At 38.7% G+C, this 21,320-nt stretch overlaps 1 protein-coding gene across 2 annotated transcripts in view; it reads right to left on the bottom strand.

Annotated features, from left to right (window-relative positions):
* AVL9 (AVL9 cell migration associated) overlaps positions 1-21,031 on the bottom strand; it is a 40,113-nt gene extending 19,082 nt beyond the window's left edge. Inside the window, exons 1-10 of one of the 2 annotated variants that reach the window (XM_019628821.1) lie at positions 20,622-21,031; positions 13,213-13,333; positions 11,804-11,889; positions 10,978-11,049; positions 8,411-8,500; positions 7,591-7,657; positions 6,392-6,432; positions 5,157-5,195; positions 1,418-1,487; positions 580-1,112 (exon numbers count right to left, since the gene is read on the bottom strand). In XM_019628821.1, the coding sequence (XP_019484366.1) occupies positions 580-1,112; positions 1,418-1,487; positions 5,157-5,195; positions 6,392-6,432; positions 7,591-7,657; positions 8,411-8,500; positions 10,978-11,049; positions 11,804-11,889; positions 13,213-13,333; positions 20,622-20,714 (1,212 nt within the window). In that variant the 5' untranslated portion in view covers positions 20,715-21,031. The remainder of the gene's footprint in view (positions 1-579; positions 1,113-1,417; positions 1,488-5,156; positions 5,196-6,391; positions 6,433-7,590; positions 7,658-8,410; positions 8,501-10,977; positions 11,050-11,803; positions 11,890-13,212; positions 13,334-20,621) is intronic. The other variant, XM_019628822.1, reaches the window with a different exon arrangement.
* Positions 21,032-21,320: the final 289 nt, after the last annotated feature.

Consider the following 21,320-nt stretch of genomic DNA (forward strand, 5'->3'; position numbering starts at 1 on the left):
GACAGCAACTTGTCTATTCCCCTTCCCCCAATTCCCCAGCGCTGTTCCCATCCCCCAATTCCCCAATAAAAATCTTAAAAAAAAAATTACAAATACATTTTGAATGGTTTTTCATAAAAAGATTAAAAAATAGTTTTTAGGGCAAGTTAACCAAAGTACCATATTATATGTATAACATATACTAATATTTTAGTTAGCCATGTAAGCATTTTTTTCCTCATTAAATCATAGCTTTTGGAATTGTAGTATTTTAATATATATTCATTAAGTATAATCAAGACTGGACTTTCTCAATTCATCTTTTTTTCAAAGATAAACATGAATGATTAACACAGACCCAATTCAGTGATGGCTGACCTCTTATCTACTAAGCTTTCAAACTTGTCCCAATCAAACCCTCTGAATTAATTCCCTATAGCCTTGCACTGTGGTCACAAATGCCACAGCATTACGTTTGGTATGTATTTTAGTTTTCAAGGAAACTTTTCAGAACTGAAAATGTGTTCAGCACTAAAGGTTAAATTCTGAAAGGATTCTGTCAGAATCTTTGAGGGCCTCAAAAAGGACATTCCGCTTTACCTTTGTGAAGATCGCCAGGGGCATGCCGTACCGGTCCTCTTCCAAACCGGAAATCAGCCCTGGTATCAGGACTGCCTGGCCCACATGAGCTTGAGGCTGTACAGTAATCGGAGGACTATCTGAGGGCACCGACTCCTTTGGAAATGAGTTTGTCTGTTCTGACCCCACCTGCTCCCTTTCTTTCAAGGTGAGGTCCTCTAAGACACTCGGATCCAAGGTCTCCCAGTCACTTTCTGAAGACTCTGGAGATGGACGAGAAGGAGGTTTCAAATATTGATTGGTATCACTGAGTTCCAGTCCTTTGTTGCTGTCGTCTTCTACTTGGAACAAAGGTCCTTCAGTCTTGATAGCAGTGTCTCCGCCATGGTTTCCTGTCATCATTTTCTTGACAGTTTCCGAGTTGGTGTTTGGAATGTTAGATGCAGAAGCAAAATCAAGTGCAGGGGGATTCCTTTCTTGAAGCCCAGCGTCATCAGACATACTCTTTCGGGGTCTATACTGAGAACAGTCGCTGAGACCATGCTCAATCATGCCTAAAACATAAAATATTGGAGAACAGCTTGGCTTATAATAAGGTGGAAGAAAATAAGTTGTATATTCTGTTCTAAATAAAATTCTCCTATAAAAATTTGAATAAGCTATGCTTGTACACATTCTAATAATAATAATAAAAAAACCCCAAGAAAGTCTCAGATAAAAGAAACCTATTGCCAAAATGGAAATGTCATATTAAAATAGAATTGTTAACCCTAATGAGTTTATCCTTGAAAACTTTTTATCACTGAAAGTTCCGGTGCAAGTTAAACAAAAAAAAGAGTACATACTACTACCCTCTTACCTGGAAAAAGAGATAGCACGGTCATCAGGGCACCCACCAATTTATTCACTGGAGAAATATAAAAGAGAACCTGAAATGGATTCAATCAAAATCAAATTAGAAAACCTGAGTCCACAGTGATTTAAAAAAAAAAAAAAGAGGGGGAAAGAGAGGAGAATCTCTTTTTTACAGAAGAATAACAGCTAATAAGTATAGAATTAATGGCAGAATTAGAAAACCATCAAGCATCCACTGTGATTCGGGTAAAAATTACCAATGGATGCTAAAGCTATTATGAAAGGTTGTTAGGCAACACGATATTCACATATAATTCAAATTTATCACCCCACAGATTACCTATTAGTTGCAAAGGGTAAAACAAGTACCTTAATATGAAGAAATCTGGCAACCACCACATTAATCAAATGATCAAACTTCACATCACCAATAACAGTACAAACAGTTTTGGGCCTCCTGATGTGATGCCCTGAGGATGTACCACCACCTCTATAGTATTCTTGCCAAAAAAGTTAAATCTGAAACTAGCCACAAGGAAACAATCAGACAATTCTAATTTTACAATGCAACTAGTCTGTACTCTTAAAAAAAAAAAAAAAAAAAAAAAACCAATATTATGAAAAACAAAAAAAGAGTGAGGTGGTAGAACAGTTTCAGAGTAAAGAAAGCTAACAATGCAATACATGATCCTCGGTCCCCAGACTGAAAAAACCCAGCTCATAGGAAATCAGTATGACATCTGGGAAAAATTTTAAATGGACTGTATATTAGAAATCATTTATTGTATCAATGTTAAGTTATTTGAATGTGAAAATGGTTTTTTGGTTATGTTGGAATATATCCTTATTCTTAAGAAATATATCCTAAAGTATTTAGGGATGAAGTACTATGATGTCAATCTACAAATTGCTTTAAAACTATGATTCGGGGAAAAAAATGAATATATACAGTATAAAGCAATATAATGCAAAAGTGGCAAAAGTTCTATCAACTTTTCTGTTTGACATTTTTCATAATAAAAATTGAGACAAAAATCGGAAACAGAATTCAGTTAGATACTGCACTAAAGCTAACACGGGTAATAATTATATTATTTGAAAAAAAAAAAGCAAGGATGTGCTTAGGTGAGTTTTTTTCCTTTTTAAACAAGTGAAACATTTAGTGACACTAAACTGCTACCTGACAGCAGAGCACCCACTGTTGTCTGTCTCCTCCTTGTACATTGGTCCTATTTAAGGAGTAGCTTACAAGTCCAGAGAAACCAAGTGTTGCATTAAAGGATGTCCTTATTTTATCAAATCAATATAAAAAGAATGTACCCATGATTTGCCACATTGGATACAGTTTACTTAATCATAAATGCCACTGCATGTACATAGGTTAAAGTATTATTTTGCTAAACTTTCGTTTTATTTTATTTATTTATTTATAGCTGAGCCATTTATTTATTTATTTATAGCTGAGCCATCCTGCCACCTGTTGGCAGCTTAGCTGCAGCTCAGCTCAGGCTGGCATCGAACCGCTGTTGCTCAGAGCTCGCACTCTTGAGCGAGCTCTTAACCAACTGAGCCACTCAGCAGGCCCTATTAAACTTTAGTTTTAGACACGTATATCTATGTGTGTTCTAAGTTGCAATGTAAAACATTTTTTTATTGTGGGTTGCAATAAAACAATCTGAAACCCACAATTGACAACTTAAAAACAAACAACCTGATTTAAAAATAGGCAAAAGACCTGAACAAAGATTTCTCCAAGAAAAATATACAAATAGCCAACAAGCACATGAAAAGGGGCTCAATATTACTAATCATTAGGAAAATGCAAATCAAAACCAGGAGATACTGCCTCACCTATTAAGATGGCTACTATCAAAACCAAGAAAATAATAAGTGTTGATGAAGATGTGGAGAAATAAGAACCCTTGTGCACTGTTGGTGGGAAAGTCAAGTGGTACAGCCACAATGGAAAACAGTACAGTGGTTCTTCAAAATTTTAAAAATGGAACTACCATATGACTCAGCAATACCACTTCTGGGTATATATGCAAAAAAACTGAAAGCAGGGTCTTGAAGAGATATATGTACACCCATGTTCACAGCAGTATTATTCATGAGGGCGGAAAGGTGGGAGCAACCCAAGCGTCCATCAACAAATGCATGGGTAAACAAGTGGTGTGTACAAACAATGGAATATAATTCAGCCTTAAAAAGGAAGTAAATTCTGATACAATGCTATGACATGGATGAACCAAGTGAAATAAGCCAGTCAAAAAAGATAAATACAGTATGATTCCACTTACATGAGGAACTTAGAGTAGCCAAAGTTATAAAGACAGGAAGTAAAAGGGTGGTTGCTAGGGGCTGGGGAGAGGGAGAATGGGGAGTTATTATTTAATGGATACAGAGTTTTAGCTTTGCACAGTGAAGAGAGTTTTGTGGATGGAGGGTGATGACAGCACAAACAATGTTAATGTACTTGACACCATTAAACTGTACACTTAAAAATGATTAAGATGGTAAATTATAAAGTTGGTCATGGGCTTGATATGTAGTTGGACAAACTTTTTCACTTAACATGTTATGAAACATCTTTACAACAGTTAAAAATCTCAAAATCTTCTTTGGTGTTTGGGATTATACACAATATACAAGATAAATCATGACTTATTCACTGATAATTCATTATTAAAAATGATTCTGTGATAGAATCTCTTAGATAGAGCTTTGTGTCCAACTCAGATTAATTCTGGAAAATAAATCTCTAAGAGGAGAATGTCTGGGCCAAAGGATAAACATTTTTAAGGTAATGAGTCATATTGGATATTGTGAATGGTTGACCCTCTGATATCCATTCCACCCCTATTCCACCGAGCACAGTAATATGGTTCATAAATCTGGCGCCACCCAGATACAAGGATGCCTCTTGATTACTCTAAACCAGAGGTCAGCAAACTTTTTCTATAAAGGGTCAGATAGTTAAGTGTTTTTCCTTTGCTGGCCTATGGCTTCTGTTGCACTACTGAACTCTGCCACTGTAGTGCAAAAGCAGCCATAAATAATAAGTGGATGAATGGGTGTAACTCTGTTCCAATAAAACTTTATCTATAAAAATAGCTCGGTGGGCCAAATTGGATCCTGGGGCCTAGTTTGTAGACCATTGGTTTAAAATCCCCGACACAAATCTTTGGTCTAAAATCATGGCAGTCCCATCCCTTTGTACTAGGAGAGTGGTCTGGAATCCAAGTATAAACCAATCAGTACAGGCATTTCGTTGGGAACAGTTACTGTTTCTGGGTAGGCATATGGCCTCACAGGCCCCAAACAAACGGAAGAGAAATTCTTATTAAATGGTTTGGGAAGAGGTACTCTCTCTACCACCAGTTATAACTGAGCAAGTACATAACCCAATTATTGTTGACAGTTATCCTACCCTATAAGGGAAACCAGGCTTAGGACAAAGCCAGGCTGCGGACAGCACCAATACATTTCCTTATTATTTAAGTCAGTTTAAATTGGGTTTTCTGTTACCTATATCAAAACCATTCTGATAACTGAATGCTGACAAACTGCCCCCGGAAAAGATTGCCTGAAATTATACTTCTATTATAATGAACAAGAATGTGTGCTTTAGCTCACCATAATGTGATAGGCAAAAAAGTTAATTTATACTATATCATTAGGTTTAATTTTATATAGTATTTAAGAAATGTCAATGCTAAATATTCCATCCCTTCAAATCTCACCTTTTTTTCAAGAAGAATTAGTTTAAACAGAATTAAGACCTGAAGAAAAAAAAAGGAAATATTATATTAAAACAAGAAACACGAGCCTATTTGACTTTCCCCTCTTCTAACATAACTATATATCATTTAATCAAAAATATTAAATAACTGCTTTAAGAATACACTGAAAACTATGAACGCATACTGAGAAATTAAATATTATCTGTGTCCTTTAAAAATTGTGAGAATTGGGCCAGCCGAGTGGCTCCTTGGTTAAGAGTTGGCTTGGGACACCAGCTCTGAGAAGCAGGGCCCCGGTTCGAATCCCACATGAGGGCCAGTGATGCTGCGCCCTCTACAGCTAAGATGGTGAACAACAGCTCGACCTGGAGCTGGGCTGCCATGAGTTGCTGGCGACGGTGTAGGCTGCAGTGGGCTGCCGTAAGCTACCATGAGTGGCTGGCAGCCGGTGTGAGCTGTTGTCCAATGGCCAGCGACTGACTGCCTCACCCGAGAAGAGCACAGTAATCATAATACCAACATGGGCCAGTGAAGTGATGTCCTCCACAACTAGACTGAAGAACAAAAGGACAGCAACTTGTCTGTTCCCCTTCCCCGATTCCCCAACGCTGTTCCCCTCCCCCAATTCCCCAATAAGATCTTAAAAAAAAAAAAATGTTAGAATCACTTAAATCTCTAACAAAATGTGCTTTTTGGAAGTTGTGCCATTTTTGTTTGAAATATTGCCAAGCTCCTTAAAGGGCAGGGACTATTCAATTATTTCTGAATATGTCCAAAGCATGCGCATAGCAGATACTCAGTAACTGCTTGTTAAATGAATGATGAGTGCATGATGCCCTAATCAACATATGCTTTAGTAATAAAGATCAGAAGGCATAAGTACAGATGCTTTACTGGAAAATGTTCCACACACAGGGCAGCACATAAAAATATTCTGCAAGATTACAACATGTTTCTTTCCACTCTAATTTCATGATAGCTGAAATTACAACGTCAATAGAAAAAAATATCCTATGCGACACAAAAATAAACAGGCGGCATTTGTATACTTTTAGAAATTTCTATCATACAAACACTACCGACACATTTGACTCTGGATCTTTATTCTGAGAGCTCTTAGAAGAAAGAACTAACATGGTTATGCCACAGTCTGCATTTGACCACGTAGCACATGGAATGTGCCCAGTTAAAGGAACACAACTTTAGTACATTATAAATTAAATAAGGTTTCATACCTTGTTTCGAAAATGAAGCACAAGATCTCTAGGAGACAGACCTACAATGGTAACAAAAAAAGCTAATCTGTAATGAAAATCTACTGTTTTTGTCCAAGAAAGTTTTTTTCCCCCCTCAAAGGGAAGGCAGGTAAAAAAAACCAAGCAGGAATATGCAAATATTAAAATATTTATGGAGTATTTGATTATGTACACATGTACTCAGAATTTATCAAATTACAATTAATAGTCAAACACAGCACTGTCCAGTAGAACTTTCTATGTTGATGGAAATGTCCTAAATCTGTGCTAATACAGTAGCCACATAACTACTGAACACTTGAAATGTAGCAAGTGTGACTGACAAACTATTTCATTTTTTATTAATTTGAATCTAAATGTAAATAGTCACATGTGACTAGTGACTGCTGTTTTGGTCAGTGCAGCTCTGACACCTTCTCCCCATTCTACAAACATCTTATAAATTATACAAACCTAGAAATTATGAAGCTTACACTACATGGCAATCAATTATTTAAACACGGATTTTGGTTGCTACATTCCGTAGGCTATTATTTCTGATCAATGTCTTCTCTGGTCATTGGCCATAGGACAAGAGAAAATAATTTAGAAAAACATATGTCCTCAGACTAGGAGGTTTGTAACCAGCTTAGGTAGCACACAGGTTGCAAAAATGGACTACCAGCTTGGATACTTCTCGCTAAAATAGGAACTGAAGAAGCATAAACCACCATGGGATTAAAGCTTTTTTTTAATCATGAAAAGGATATTTATTGCGTACCTTGGACACCAATGTGTATTCTGGGTTGTCAAAATAGTATAAATTTAACAGAACCCCACACTTGAAAAATGTTAGACTAGTAAAGAGCTGAGCAGGTCTCTCTCTTGCTCTCCCCCTCTGTTAAGAGGGAATTGACCTGGTCGGCATTACTGTAACGAAAAGAAAAAACTTCCGTCTTCACTCTGAAAAGCAGAATTGCTTTATACCATAATAACTGTGACTATTGGCACAAGTAAGTTATAACCTGCCAACAGGAATGCTGACTAAGAGGATATTTAAGGAAGCAGCAGCATCAAACGTTGAAGAATTTGATCCCATGTAGAAATGTAATTTTGATCATGAAGTGTTACATGCAACTCTGTGTGCCAAACAAAAAGAAATGTGGGCATTTCTTCTGACTTGTAAAAAAGCTACTTACCAAGGTATACTTGGGATCCTTCTAAAGAAGTTCCTCCCAAGGAACTATTCATATGTTCATAAAGCTCCTGTAAGATATAGACTCAGTTTAGACATTTTACTATCATTGTAGACACTGAATACGATGATCAGCAAAAAACTGGTTCTTTAATTGAGGCAGTTGGTGTTGCTAGGCCCTAAATTTAGAAACAATCAAGGTCTCTCTGAAACCCTGCCAGTTCTCAGCACTCCATCTGTTTCTTCTACATTTTAGTCCTTGACGCACTCACATGGTGGTACGGATTCCTGGGATAAATTCCCTCTACTTCCTTGCTAAATACCTAACTGTCCTACTCTCGCTAGAATCCAGGAGAGATTCACATTCTATATATTCATGGCAGCCTTGAGAAAAACATGTTATCCATCTTCAGTGAAACAGCCATGTAGTTTTTTTGTTTCTTTGTTTGTTTTTTTGTTTGTTTTTTGCTATGAGTGTTAGGAACCAGAGGCCTGATATATAAACATGCTGTGCAGTGTATTAAGAAGATAAGCAAACTTAAAGAAGCATGCCATAGCAAAAGGGCTCCTATCTGTTAATAGAAATGTTTATGTTAGTTATAGCCAGTTGCAGGCATTATTTCCTAATAAAAGACAGTTTGGTTAAATGTAATAAGTACAAACTGTACATTTTGGGCAGAATCCTGGCCCTTGATGTTATTTTCAAAGAAGAATGTCTTTCTTAAGCTAATAAATGATTATCTTTCACAGCATTACTGATGAGATTTACTTGTTTCATGAATCTGTCTTCAGCCAAAGACATCTATAGCAAGGTATAAAGTTACCTTTAGAATGGAAATTTGGGAAAAATCCTTCTCTTCAAAATATGCATGTGTAATGAGTTGAAGTTTTGCTTGAAGTAGGCCATAGAGAGGCTTAAAGAAAAAAAAAAAAGAGAGAAATCACCATTAGTTTGATAATAGTAACAAACGCCCCTCAATCTCTTTTAACTAGAAGAAAACAGGAAGAAAAAAGTAATTCAACTTTAGTGTCTTATTATTCACAGCTGAAAACCATGAAGTCACTTGCTCTAGCTCTCTGGCTGCAGCTGAAAAGTGCTTGGCACACAGAGTAAGGGGTTGAGAGGTGAGCACAGACCTGGGTCTGCTCCTTCACTCAGCTGCATGACTCTGGGCACTTTACCTCTCCACACCTGCTTGCTGATGTGAACACAGGTTTATGAAAACAAAGGATGTCATACAGAGTTGTTTTCAGAATGAAATAACACAGGGAAAAGTACTTAGAGTATCCAGCACACAGAAAGCACTTAAACATTAGCTATGATTATCACAATTTAAAACACATTCTAATACTGCACACTGTCCTGCTGGCTGGTGGAGACATGTAATCATCCTTATAGCAGCCGATTCTTACATCTAGTTCAACATTCACAATCAAACTTAAGTTTATTCCCCTTTTTTGTCCTCTGTGGAAGCTTAGAACCACCAGTCTGTGCCCTATCATAGTACTCTTTTGCATACTTGAACAGTTATTCCTTAGTTCTTATTTTTCCTATTTAAGACCTTCTTCCACCATTTCTATCCTTTTATTCTTAGTCTTCTTTTCTAGATGTTTTCTGATTTCTATGTCCTTTTTAGGATGCAGACCAATGCTGCACACACACACACACACACACAAACACACACATATTCTAATTAGTTTAAACAAGTAATACTGCAATTAATTTTTCCCCAATATCCCTGTTAATATGTTACCATCTATGTTTGTATCTATCAAGTTTGTATATTTTAATATATAGGCTGCAATGCACGATGAACCACCAAACCTTTTTGTGTGAGCTAGCTTTCCCCATCCCCTATGATAAATCCAGATAAAACTGGATTTTCACTCTAATTTTATCACTTAGTAGTTCCATGTCTATGAAAGTTTAGACAGTTTTTCTCTGAAGTGTATTTGTAAAATGAGAACAGTAAATACTTATATCTCACTGTTGTTATGAGGATTAAAATGACAATTATATCTAAAATGTCTGGTATAGAATTCATACCTGACATTTAGGCATTCAATATATGGCATTTATTATTGTTATAATTGTTCTTTCAAGAATGCTTGCTCAGTAAAACATGTTGCATTTGCTTTAATATCTAGTACTCCTATGCTTTCTTTTCTTTGGTCATCTGGTCCAGTAGAAAAAAAGTAATTCACCGATGTACCCTTCTAGAAACTAAACAGGGATCAGATTAGCAATCTACCAATTTTCTGATATAGGGGTCCTTTATAACCTTGCCTTTGCTAGGAGACTGTTCTTGCCCTATATCTAAAATTACTGTCTTGGAAGAAATATCCTGATCCTCAAAATCTTATTATTAAGCCCACAGAATTAAATTATTATTATTTAGGATTTTGTATTTTTTTAAGCTTTGTAATAAAAGCCAAAAAAATCCTATTTTGCAAAACTCAACTTATATTAAGCAAACTATTGTATGTTTAAATTGTCTCTGGATATAAGAAATTTGACAACTGCAGAAGAAATCATTAAAACCTAAATATATTTGGTGACTAGGCTAATGAAAAAGTCTGAAGTTTGGTTTAGGTTAACTGCAGAAACATTTGTATTCATTAATGATATAGATCTATGATACCTAATGTGGTAGAGATATGGATTTTTCCCCACAAGGGGGCTTGGGGTACTATATAGTACATGTAGAATTAGGCATTTGGTGTCACTGGGAAAGGTGTTATTATCTTATTAGCAATAACAATGGAACATCACAAATGATTTAATGAAGAAAGCTATGAAAAATAAGAAATGTCATATATTTCTTTTTTTAAATAAAGTTACAATGACTATACACTTGCATCTGATCAACTTGTTTGTAGAAGAAACAACTTTCAAGTATTGTGATAGAAAGATTATGTCACTTCCTTCCCTCTGACACTTTAAGTTTCTAAAGATTAAGTAAAGGATTTTAGAATTTTTTTCAATGTAAAAGAGTCATGTACTTCTTTTATCATTAGTAAAATCTGAATATAATCATAATATTTTGAATTTCAGTAAAATATTATTTATTCAAAGTCTTGAAAATAAACCCCAAAATGGATAAATGAAATATATGAACTACCTCATTTTGGTCAAGTGTCAACCTCCTTCCTCAAAACCTATCTGTTACGTGTCCTTCCTCTTATCTAGTTTTGGGTAGATAAGCAAATGAGAGTAAAATCGCTTGAAGGCAAAGAGAAACAGGAGCTGCGAAAGCATAAATAATGACCCGCTGATGAACTTTAATATTTTGTTTTCATAAATCTCTCCTCATTCTGATAATGCCTTGCCCTCAAATAAGTTCTGCCATGAATGTTTAACAAACACAGGAACGTGTATGTGGTCTCTTACCAGCTTGCTTAGAACACAGACACTTTTCTGAACCGTCTCTCGGGTGACGTCTGCTTGCCGTACTTTCAATGCCTATTACAAACAAATAGCCAGTATTAGAAATATTTACAAATCTTTCTTTTCCAACATAAAAATAGCAATTAGACAGAAAATATTTCTTGCATTTAGTTAATTCAATTCAAAAAGTATTTACTGACAAGCTCAGAAAGTATTTATTGAATGAATAAGTGTCAGTCGGCCAGAGCACTACATGCTGGAATCTGGGAGGCAGTGGGAATAGAACAGCCAGAGACAGTTGCTGCTATGGAGGACTTTACAGTCTGATGGAGGATACATTTTATGTGTAAGTTGCCACACTCATAATACAAAGCAACCATCCTTGGTTCAGCTTCCAGAGACCACTATTCCTGGTGAGAAGGAGATAGTGTAAGAGATGATAAAAACGGCTTGTCTCTCCAGAGATGAACTGTTTAATAAAAATTTAAAATAATATCACAGGTACAATGCACACAAAAAAGACCATGTATTTCCCCATTATTTTATTTTATTTTTCTTTTTTAAGATTTTTTAATTTTTACTGGGGAATTGGGGGAAGGGGAACAGACAAGTTGCTGTCCTTTTGTTCCTCAGTCTAGTTGTGGAGGACGTTGCTTCACTGGCCCAAGTTGGCACCATCATTGCGCTCTTCCTGGGCGAGGCCGATCAGTCGCCGGCTTCTGGACGGCCGCTCACAGACCGGCCCTCCCCATTATTTTACATTTTAAGTGGTCAACCCATAAGAAAAAAATTTTCGAGTGTTTTTTGTTGTTCATTGTAACTATCGTACCTTAGCTTCAATTTGTCGATAGCAAGAGATGCCATATACTGTGGCTCCATTTCCATTTCTGGGTGGCAAGTGAAAAAACACAGTATCTAAGAGATACACAGAAAAATGGAAATACCAGAGTGGGTTACCCTTATTAATAAAGAATGACATTTAAAGTTATTATAATGCAGTCATTAAAACAAAAACGATAATGTAACAAGGAACACATCACAACCACTGGTTTCTTACAGTTCCTTTCACTCAACACAAAAGGCTGAATTTTAACAGGTCAAATTCAGACTATGATCACTTACCTCAGAAAATACTTCATCGATATAGGATTACACCAGATTAAAAAGAAAGTAGAGAATCGTAAAAACCAAGGGCAATATATGAATCTTGAATAGATCCAAGAAATTCCTGGGACCATGGGGAAATGTGAACACAGACTAGATATTAGATAGTATTAGGGAATTTCTGATAAAACTCTTAGCTGTGATAATGATATTGTAAAAGTTACCCCAGGAATAATCAGTCTTCTTAGGGGATGCGTACTGATGTATTAGTAAGAGGTAAGTGTCATGTATTTACAGCTGACTTTTAAATAGTCCAGGCAAAACTGTACACATACACAAATATAATGAACGGTTGAAGAATATTCACAATACTATTCTTTCAACTTTTGTGTATGTTTAAAAGCTTTCATAATAAACAAGTTAGGATAAAAACATTTGTGAGGTTAAAATACTATATTTAAATGTTGTTAACCTACACAGTAACATGTGCTTCATTTCATCAAAAATTAGTAAACATTAGGAAAACAGGTGATCAAACCAAGTTCAGCCTGGTGTTTTGGCAGAGCCTCTGACACGTGATAGAATGAAGTCCTTCACCAGGCCAGTCAAAGCCCTTTGATAGGCGGGCCGGAGGCTCAGTACTAACTTCACAGCATTGCCTTCGCTGAGGGCACTCATGCTCTACAGCTGGCACGCAGGCTTTTAGAGCACTGTGATGACAATGGCTCCAGGGGTGGAGAAGCAATACCAGCTGCTTCCAGGAGGGCACCGGAGTTTGCAGGCGGAGCCTCAATTAACCTGCAGCTGGTGCAGGTAAACCCTTTAGTTTGCCTCAGAGGAGTCTGAAGTAGAAATGCAGCAAGTGCTACCAGTAGCAAACGTCCTAATCTGGCTGATAATCACTTACTTTGGCCAGGGTCCTGGCAAGACTGGCGAAGGTTCACCAACCATCACCAATATAAGCCTGGCATGCTGCTGGAGATGCTCTAGTGCATGACTGGTCATCTCCCAATAAGCATTTAAATATTGTACAAATAGTCACAGTAGGCCAAAGGCCTTTCATGTATCAAAGTACTTAGAATCTAAGACGTCTCGGCAAATTAAACAAACTTGCTCCACTGTCTATTTACATACCTTCCTGGTAATTGTGTGCGCCATCTGGTAAGGCAAGGAAGGGCAAATACTTCCACTCTTCAGGTAAAGTGTGACTGTCGTGTCCATCGCCTGGAATCAGGGGCGGGTAAGAGAATTCAACCTAAAATGGTTAAGGAAAGTTAGCCACAAGGTTGGTGATCAAACAGAGCATTTTATCATGAAAGGCAAAAACGCTGTTAAACACTGAAGGACAGAAGGAAGGATAAGCCACACTTGTTGATGCCATTTGACATTATCTGCAAACCTATAATAGAGAAGGGGAAAAGGAAAAAAGGAGTAAAAGGAAGAAAGATTTGTAAGCCTTTCCCCCTTTCTGCTTTAAAGGTTGTTACATTTTAATGTGCATAAGAGGGTAGAGGGTAGTGGCGGAGGTGGCAGGATTGGACAATTACATTTGGGAGTTGTCACCAAATACACAGTACCTGAAGCCATGGAGCCCTGAGGAAAACCAACATCCCCCTGAACTGAGTGGAGAGGTCCCACAAAGGAGCCTGGGAAGTTGAGCCAAGATCTACGTTTGCTTCCTATCATTTTGCTTCCCTGCTCCCAATACTTGTAGCTTTTAGTTTATGGTTTTGATGGGAGGTTGGCAGGGGGTGAGAGGGCATTAACCAACATTTCAGGTTATTTTTTTTAAGATTGCAAATTGATCAATGGAAATCCCATGAAGTCTCTCGAACACTCTGTCTTGTTGAAAGAACAAAGTTTTTAGTATGTGCCCCCAGTTTCTGGCATTCTCCAGGTTTTTAATATGTTCTTTGTGCTTCTAACATTTTTTGTTATTTCAAATAAGACTTTTGGTGAGGAAGGCACAATTAAATACATGGGACTTGGGTTATCACATGACTTTGAAGTTCTAGGCGATTTATGTTTACTTTCCTTTCAAAATATATTTAAGCAGGGGTGGCCGGTTGGCTCAGGTGGGTAGAGTGTGGTGCTCGTAACAATAAGGTTGCCGGTTCGATTCCCACATGGACCAATGAGCGCCCTCCACTAGATTGAAGACAACAACGACTGGACTTGGAACTCAGCTGCACCCTCCACAACTAGATTGAAAACGACTTGACTTGGAGCTGATGGGTGCTGGAAAAAACACACTGTTCCCCGATAAAGTTTTTAAAATATACATATATGTGTATATATATTTACACAGGAATTTGTATTGCATTAGTAACATACCAGGGGTGCCAAAAAATGTATACAAGCGGACACTGTGGTCAACGTTGCTCAAGCAGTAGTTCACCGTAATCAGAAGTATCTGGATGCTGACGGGAACCACTTAAGAGCACCTCTTGTAATTGCAGAAGTCAAACGTGACTTGCATTCATCATTTTTTTATCAGTATATATTGAGTAATACAATTTTAATAGTTTTTTTCTTTCTTAAAATGTATATACATTTTTTTGGAGCCCTCTGTATTTGATCTTTGTCCCTGGTCCTGGTACATAGCTCCTAAAACTCTTGTAATTTCCCAGAGATGGGAGCATCTTTTGTTATTCATAACAAGTTCCTTTCAACCCTACCTGGATTTATGCTAATGAGGTAACTCTTGCTGGGGGTCGGGAGGGAGGGTGCTTAATAGCTTCAGGATGGGGTCTAGTCACCAGAAACACCAAGCTTTGACCTCCCTGGAAGTCCACTGAGTTCAATCACTAGTGGCTATACAATTTAATCAATTGTGTCTATATAATGAAACCTCCATAAAAACCCCTCCATTATTGGGTTCAGGGAGTTTCCAGTTTGGCAAAGCACTGAGGTGCTGGGAGGGTGGTGTGCCCAGAGAGGGCATGGAAGCCCCCTACACATCTCTCCCATTTGGCTGTTGCAGAGTTAGATCCTCTATAATAAACCAGTAAAGGTAAGCAGTGTTTTCCTGCGTTTCAAAGCCTTAGGACTAAGTCATTTTATTTCATACACTGTTCTAATACATTGAGTAGATGTGGTCTCCCAGTCCATAGAAAAAGCAGCAACCAACGAGAAAACAGAGACGGGAAGCTAAAAGCTACAACGCTATGCTTTGGGTCAACACTGAGAAATAACTGCTAACTGCTCTGTCATCATCCTCTGACTATCAAAAGCCCAGTTGAATCAGAGGCGTATGTGAAACACTCTATGTTAAAATAAACGGAGAAAGCCACAGTCCGAGTGACATTTGTTATGAAGGCAGCCATCATCCAGACTAACCTAAATTGTGTTCAGCATATTCTTTTTCAAAATCCATTTCAACAAAAATCTCCATCAAGAAAAAGATGGCTTAACATGAAAAATGGTGCAAACATTTAGCCACAAGGATGCCTTTGCAGCATTACTCAAAATAGCAATAATTGGAAAGCCAACTAAGTGTATGAAAAAGAGACCAGTTAAATAAATATTTCTACAGAATATTATTTAGCTACTTTAAATGTTATAATTCAACATTTATTAATATGGAAAGATATTAATGGCATACTGTTACATAAAAAGGCAGGTAATAAAACTTGATTACAGTATATGTTTTTGGAAAAAGTTATGTATAGTCATAAAAAAATAACTGGAGAACTGGAGGGATATTCATCAAAATGTTAAGAATAGATTTCTCTAGGATACAAGATTTTAAGCGCTAGTTTTCTTCTTTTTGCCTCTATAGTTTCTCACTTTCCTACTACCGTAAGTACATATTACGTCTGATCATAAGAAATGTTATTTTTTGAAACAGCTGGAATATGACTCAAAATTATCAAAAAAAACCATCAATTTAAATGACATTCTCTAAAAACCTCCTAGGGAGAAACTGAGTTTTTTATTTGATGTCATCTTAACCAAAGAATACAATAGGACCAATCTTTCTCAAAATTATTAAGTACATAATGACTCCTCTCCTGATATGTCTTCACTTTCCTCTTGTAGTGCTCATCCCTAGTAGGCCAAGGTCCTTCTGCAGTCTTCCCTTTACTAGCAAAATCTGTGCTCGGCCAAGGATCTGAATCACACTGACAACATGGAAAGGGTTACTCACCCATGATGCATAAGGATTTTATTAGGGATGAAGACTTAAGCCAGGGAAAGAAATTGAGGCACTCTAGCTTCCTGGAGGGAATATAAGAGGACACAGGAACCTTCCTGATATTTCTAAATTTCCATTATCTAAGTTGACACCTACTCTGTTTAGACGGGATGCCAAGGCCTACATGAAAACTATTCCATTGCTCTAAACCCTGCAAAAGTCAGAGAGTTTTTGTCATTTCAGTATATGAAAAGCACGGCTAATATCAGGAAAAAACCTCCACCAAAATATTAAAGTTCAAGATAAAAGTGCTGAGGAAGGCCAGAAAATGCAATCCTGTTTCAGGAGTTTCTCTGAGCTAAAAAAAATCTCCAGACATCATTCTTCTCTAACTTCTAACTCTCCGAAGTTTGTTCTTTCTGTTCCAAGAATCACAAACAGTACCTCCTCCATGTTTTATCATGGTCACCACAGGATTCCATCAAATAACAGGTGCCAAAGCTACATGTTTGTCACCAGCCATCTGTCACCAAAACCTGAGTGGCTCAGGGCTTGACACTATCACCCTGCAACCCATGGAGATGTCCCCGTGATTGGCCCACACAGACCAACAGCAAAATACACTGTTCTCTTCACTGCTTCTAGTGGCTTTATTCACTGTTGGAACCAGTGTAAACATGAGTTCTAGTTCTTTTATAATTCTATTTTTCTAAGAAGTTCAGTCTGGTAAAACCAGTTTATTCAAGAATTAATAAAATTGCTAGCTATGCACATAAAACCACGAACAGAAAAAAATCAGAACAGTGGTCAAAAATCAAGTAATAATTCCAAGTTTTTATGACATCACTTTGGAAAATAACTATTCCCTGTTAATTGGAGTGTTAAAAAAAAGTTCCATCTACAAAAGAACCAAAAAGTTGAATTCATATGCTTTTCACTGTATAATTTTGCCAAAAGTTACACTAATCTGACAAATACAGTTTATATATTTACTTCAACAAAGCAAAGAACAAACAAAATTCTGGAATACACAATCTAAAACAAACAAACTAGTGGACAGAAGGTGCCCATAAATTATCTCATGTCAGAGTCTAATTGCAGGTGAGTTTTTAAAGAAGAAAGGTCCTTTTCCAAATGTTAACTTAAAACCAAAACTTTAGGAAAGGAGTTGGAATGGATAAATATCTCAACTATTTTAAATGTCATGGTAGCACTTAAACTCAAAATGTTCTAAGTGTTAACTATATCAATCAACTAGAATAATCACCACTAGAAGCTAACATGTCATATACAGAAGAATTCACTCCCACAGATTTCCACAAATAAAAGAGAAAAAATGATCAAGTGATAAAGCTATTCGATGTTCCCTTAAATTTAAGTGAAGGAATTTTTCATTAAAATACATGTGAAGGCCTCAAAGGTGGAAAAACGTAGGAAACAAGATGAAGGCACACGCCTAGCGTGGGGATCTTCACACAGCTGAAGTAGAAGCTGACTTGGACCTTGCGGTCCACGTGAATCGACCTGGCTCCTTTATCACAGCACTAGACACCAAGCAGCTTTAGTAACCAGAGTCTCCAAAGGCTGAGTACATTCCCCTAGGCAAAGCTACCCAGCAGGCGGCTGAAAGAAAGGCATTACTTTTAAACAAAGGTTTCATTCGGTCCCTCGAATCTAAAAATTACAAATTACAACCAAGTATGGGAATTTTCACTGAATAATCTCCATGCATGGAGAGAAGTGGTGATCATCCTGACCTGCAGTATTTGGAACACTTGAACAACCCGTCTAAGAAAACACCCTCAGACCTCGGGACATGGAGTAGAGTGCGGGAACGGATTCAATGGAATTGTAATAGATAAGCATGATATCGGGGGTGGGAGGGCAATAGATGGGGGGAGGGGGGTTGTTACTTTGTGAGGGTGAAAAGGGTAACTATTGCATTGTTTTGTACACCTGAAACTAACAATAAAAAAAAAAAGAAAAAAAAAAGAAAACACCCTCAGGCAATCCAAACCAATCCAAAGGCAGTCCCAATTCAACCAGCCTTGCACTTTTTAGTCTTTTACACCTGGAAGGAAGATCTTAAAATGCAGACTAAGGTGGCTGCTTAACACATCCTGCAGGAAATCTTACATAATGAGAGCCTCTGAAATACCTGATAGACTAATTTTGTCTCTGCATTGTCTAATTTTAGCAAGAATCCTGTCAGGTTTAGCTAGAAACCTCCCTTTCCTCCCATCCCACGCAGTAATTTTCCCTCTGACCCTGACTCTGCAACTTGGCTATAAATTCTCATTTTCCTCATTGTATTCATGATCGAGCCCAGTTCTATACTGAGGTCTCTTCTCCCCTATCACAATAGCTTTTCTGAATGAAATCAATTTTTACCGCTGTTAACTATTATTTTCCAGCTCTGGTTTTCCAGATAGCTCCAAATGAGCTGTGTAAGTATGCTTAAGTCACTTAACCTTTCTGGGTTTCAGTTTACTCACCTGCAAATCCCTGCCACGTCTAAAATTCCCATGAAGAATTCTGGTAGAGGAAAATGATGTACAGAAACATTAAGCAATTTGGACTTGCTGATTGTTATCCAGGTCTGACTCCCAGCATAGTGTTCATTTTACAAAACCAGTCATCCATCACCTCTGCCTCAATGCTGAAACCGAAACCCAGGCAAATGTAAACCCAGGGAAATGCCAGGGTGGTATACTTCAGCCTAAAGTGCCTCTTTTCATCTTACAATCTGTTGTTCAGTTTTCTTTAATGTCTAAGCAGCATTTTGTTTTCTAAAGTAAATAACTTTTCCTTTCTGGAAATATAAATTCTATTACTTTTGCTAATTAAACAGGCATAAAACAGATAAAGCTTGATTTTAGATGACAGCACAATTTAAAAGATTTTATTCTGTCTTCTACCGATATTTCCTTCTTTTTTGTCTTTAAAAGTTCCTTTCAGTTTGGCTGGGAAGTGGGCCCCCACTTCTTAATTCACCCTAAAAGAAACCTAAATGCCACAGGGCTCAGCTGAATGCACACATATGGTGCCAACGCAGTTCTGTCTGAGTGCAGTGCTGTTTTGCAGTGTGACCTCAGCAAGATCCTTTTACTTCTTCCAAGCTTCAGTTACTTCACCCTTATCCAAAGTTAGTTATAAAGCAACAATTAAGATCAAAGATGTGAATTTTAAAGTATTAAAAATCTAATGATGATGAACACTGTGTTTGCATGCCATGATGCAAACTCAAGTATCTATTCTCTCACCTCTAAATACCGGGCCACACTAAAAAAACTTACATATTCTACGGCTGCTTGGAATTTTTTAATGTCATACTGAATAATGCCACTTCCTTCTTGGTATCTTTTTATGTCATTTTTACCAGAGGGACAAGGGTTTTGATATGATATTTTAAACTTAAGCAGTCTTTAAAACACATACAAACACAACCATCTTTTCACGTCTTTCATCGCTTCTCTGTTATCATCCTCTAACGAACTTAAATTTCGCCAGTAAAAGTCTTCTAAAATGTTACATTTGCTGTGAAATGCCAGAAACGAAATGCTACATTACCTAGTGGTAGCAACGGGTATTTTTAATATTTTAAGCATTTCAATTTTCTCTTCACTAGCACATTATGACATGATTGCCTTCCAGTATTTACTCTCATTAAATAATCCTGTTTCTATTTTGTCCCCTTGCCTTCAATACGTAGGCTGCAAATGTGCCATTGTTCCCTGTACCGTTTCAGTGAAGGAGCTTAAAAACGACTTTGTTATTTGCGCGTTTCTTTGCTCCGTAAATACACTTTCTCTTACTGCAATTGAGCTGGAGGTCACTATCTCACCAAAAAACAAGATCTGGACGAGATCAAGTAGCCAAACCAGGGCCGAATGGGAGGGGGGCGGGGCGGAGTCCATACACCACCCTAACGCGACGGATTCTAGGGCTTCCAAAGATAAACAAAGGAAGTTGGTTTTCCCACCGCGCCCCATGTGCTTCCACCAACCGGAGGCGTTGGTGTGGAAGCCCACCGAGCTCAATTACCTTGAAAACGCAGTCCAAGTGCTGAATTTTTCTAAAGGCTCCGGTTATATAGGTGGACATCCCAAGGGTCAGTAGAGACAATAACAGACCGGGAAGAGAGCGGGGCGGATCTTCGATTCCTGCCTCCCACTCCACTAAAGAACCTCAACACCTACCAACCCCAACATACCGACACACAGCTCCTCCGCTGCTCGAAATGCAACGTGCAGGGAAGGAGACAGCAGGGAGTGTGGGGACGGGCTGCAGCCGGGGCGAGTGCGAGGAGCTGGGCAGAGGAGCCGAGCTCAGAGGCGACGGGCCGAGGGCGCTGGAGGGAGGACCGCGCCGCGCGGCGGGGAGCGGGAGCGGACTCCTTCCTCACCTGGCAGCCCTTCTTGTGATGAAAGCCGACCACCACGATGTGCAGCACCGGCCCCCGGGGGGCGCCATCGCCGCCCCGCCCGGCCTTCTCCATGGGCAGCCGCCGTGGGCCCGCACGACGACGACTTCAACCGCCGAGGGCGGCGGGCCGGGCGACCCCGCGGTCCCCAGGAGGACGGCGATCGGCAGATTTCAGGTGTCAACCAGGGCGCCGCATGAGGGCCGCGCAGGGGGCCTGGCAAAGGCCGAGGTTGCTGCAGCTCCGCCCCGCCCCCCGGGGCCGCCGCCGCGCTTCCCTCATCCGCTTCGGCAGCTTCCGGGCTGTCACCTGATGCGGCGGTAGCCGCCGGCGAAGCCTGGCGGAGTAAGACCTGGAGGGAACCGATGGGGCGGGCCTGAGGCGCCGGGGCGGGGCCTGAGGAGTGGGGCGGGGCCTGAGGAGTGGGGCGGGGCCTGAGGGAAGGGGCGCCCAAATGGAGGCTTCCGGCACACCTGTGCCCTGCTCCCTTGTTGTGGCCTCAACCTGCTTCCTCCTCCTTTGTCCTCTCTTCTTCTCCTTAAAATCACTCTTACTCACCTCTTTCTTTATTGCCTTCTCTTGAACGTCATTTCTGTTCATTCTCTGAGTACCCCATTCCTTTCCTTCCTTTCCTTGAAATTTCTGGCCTGTGGTCTCTCTGCCCTTGACTCCTAAATTTTT

This window comes from Hipposideros armiger, unplaced genomic scaffold, assembly GCF_001890085.2.
Source record: "Hipposideros armiger isolate ML-2016 unplaced genomic scaffold, ASM189008v1 scaffold_809, whole genome shotgun sequence".
Taxonomy (NCBI): domain Eukaryota; kingdom Metazoa; phylum Chordata; class Mammalia; order Chiroptera; family Hipposideridae; genus Hipposideros; species Hipposideros armiger.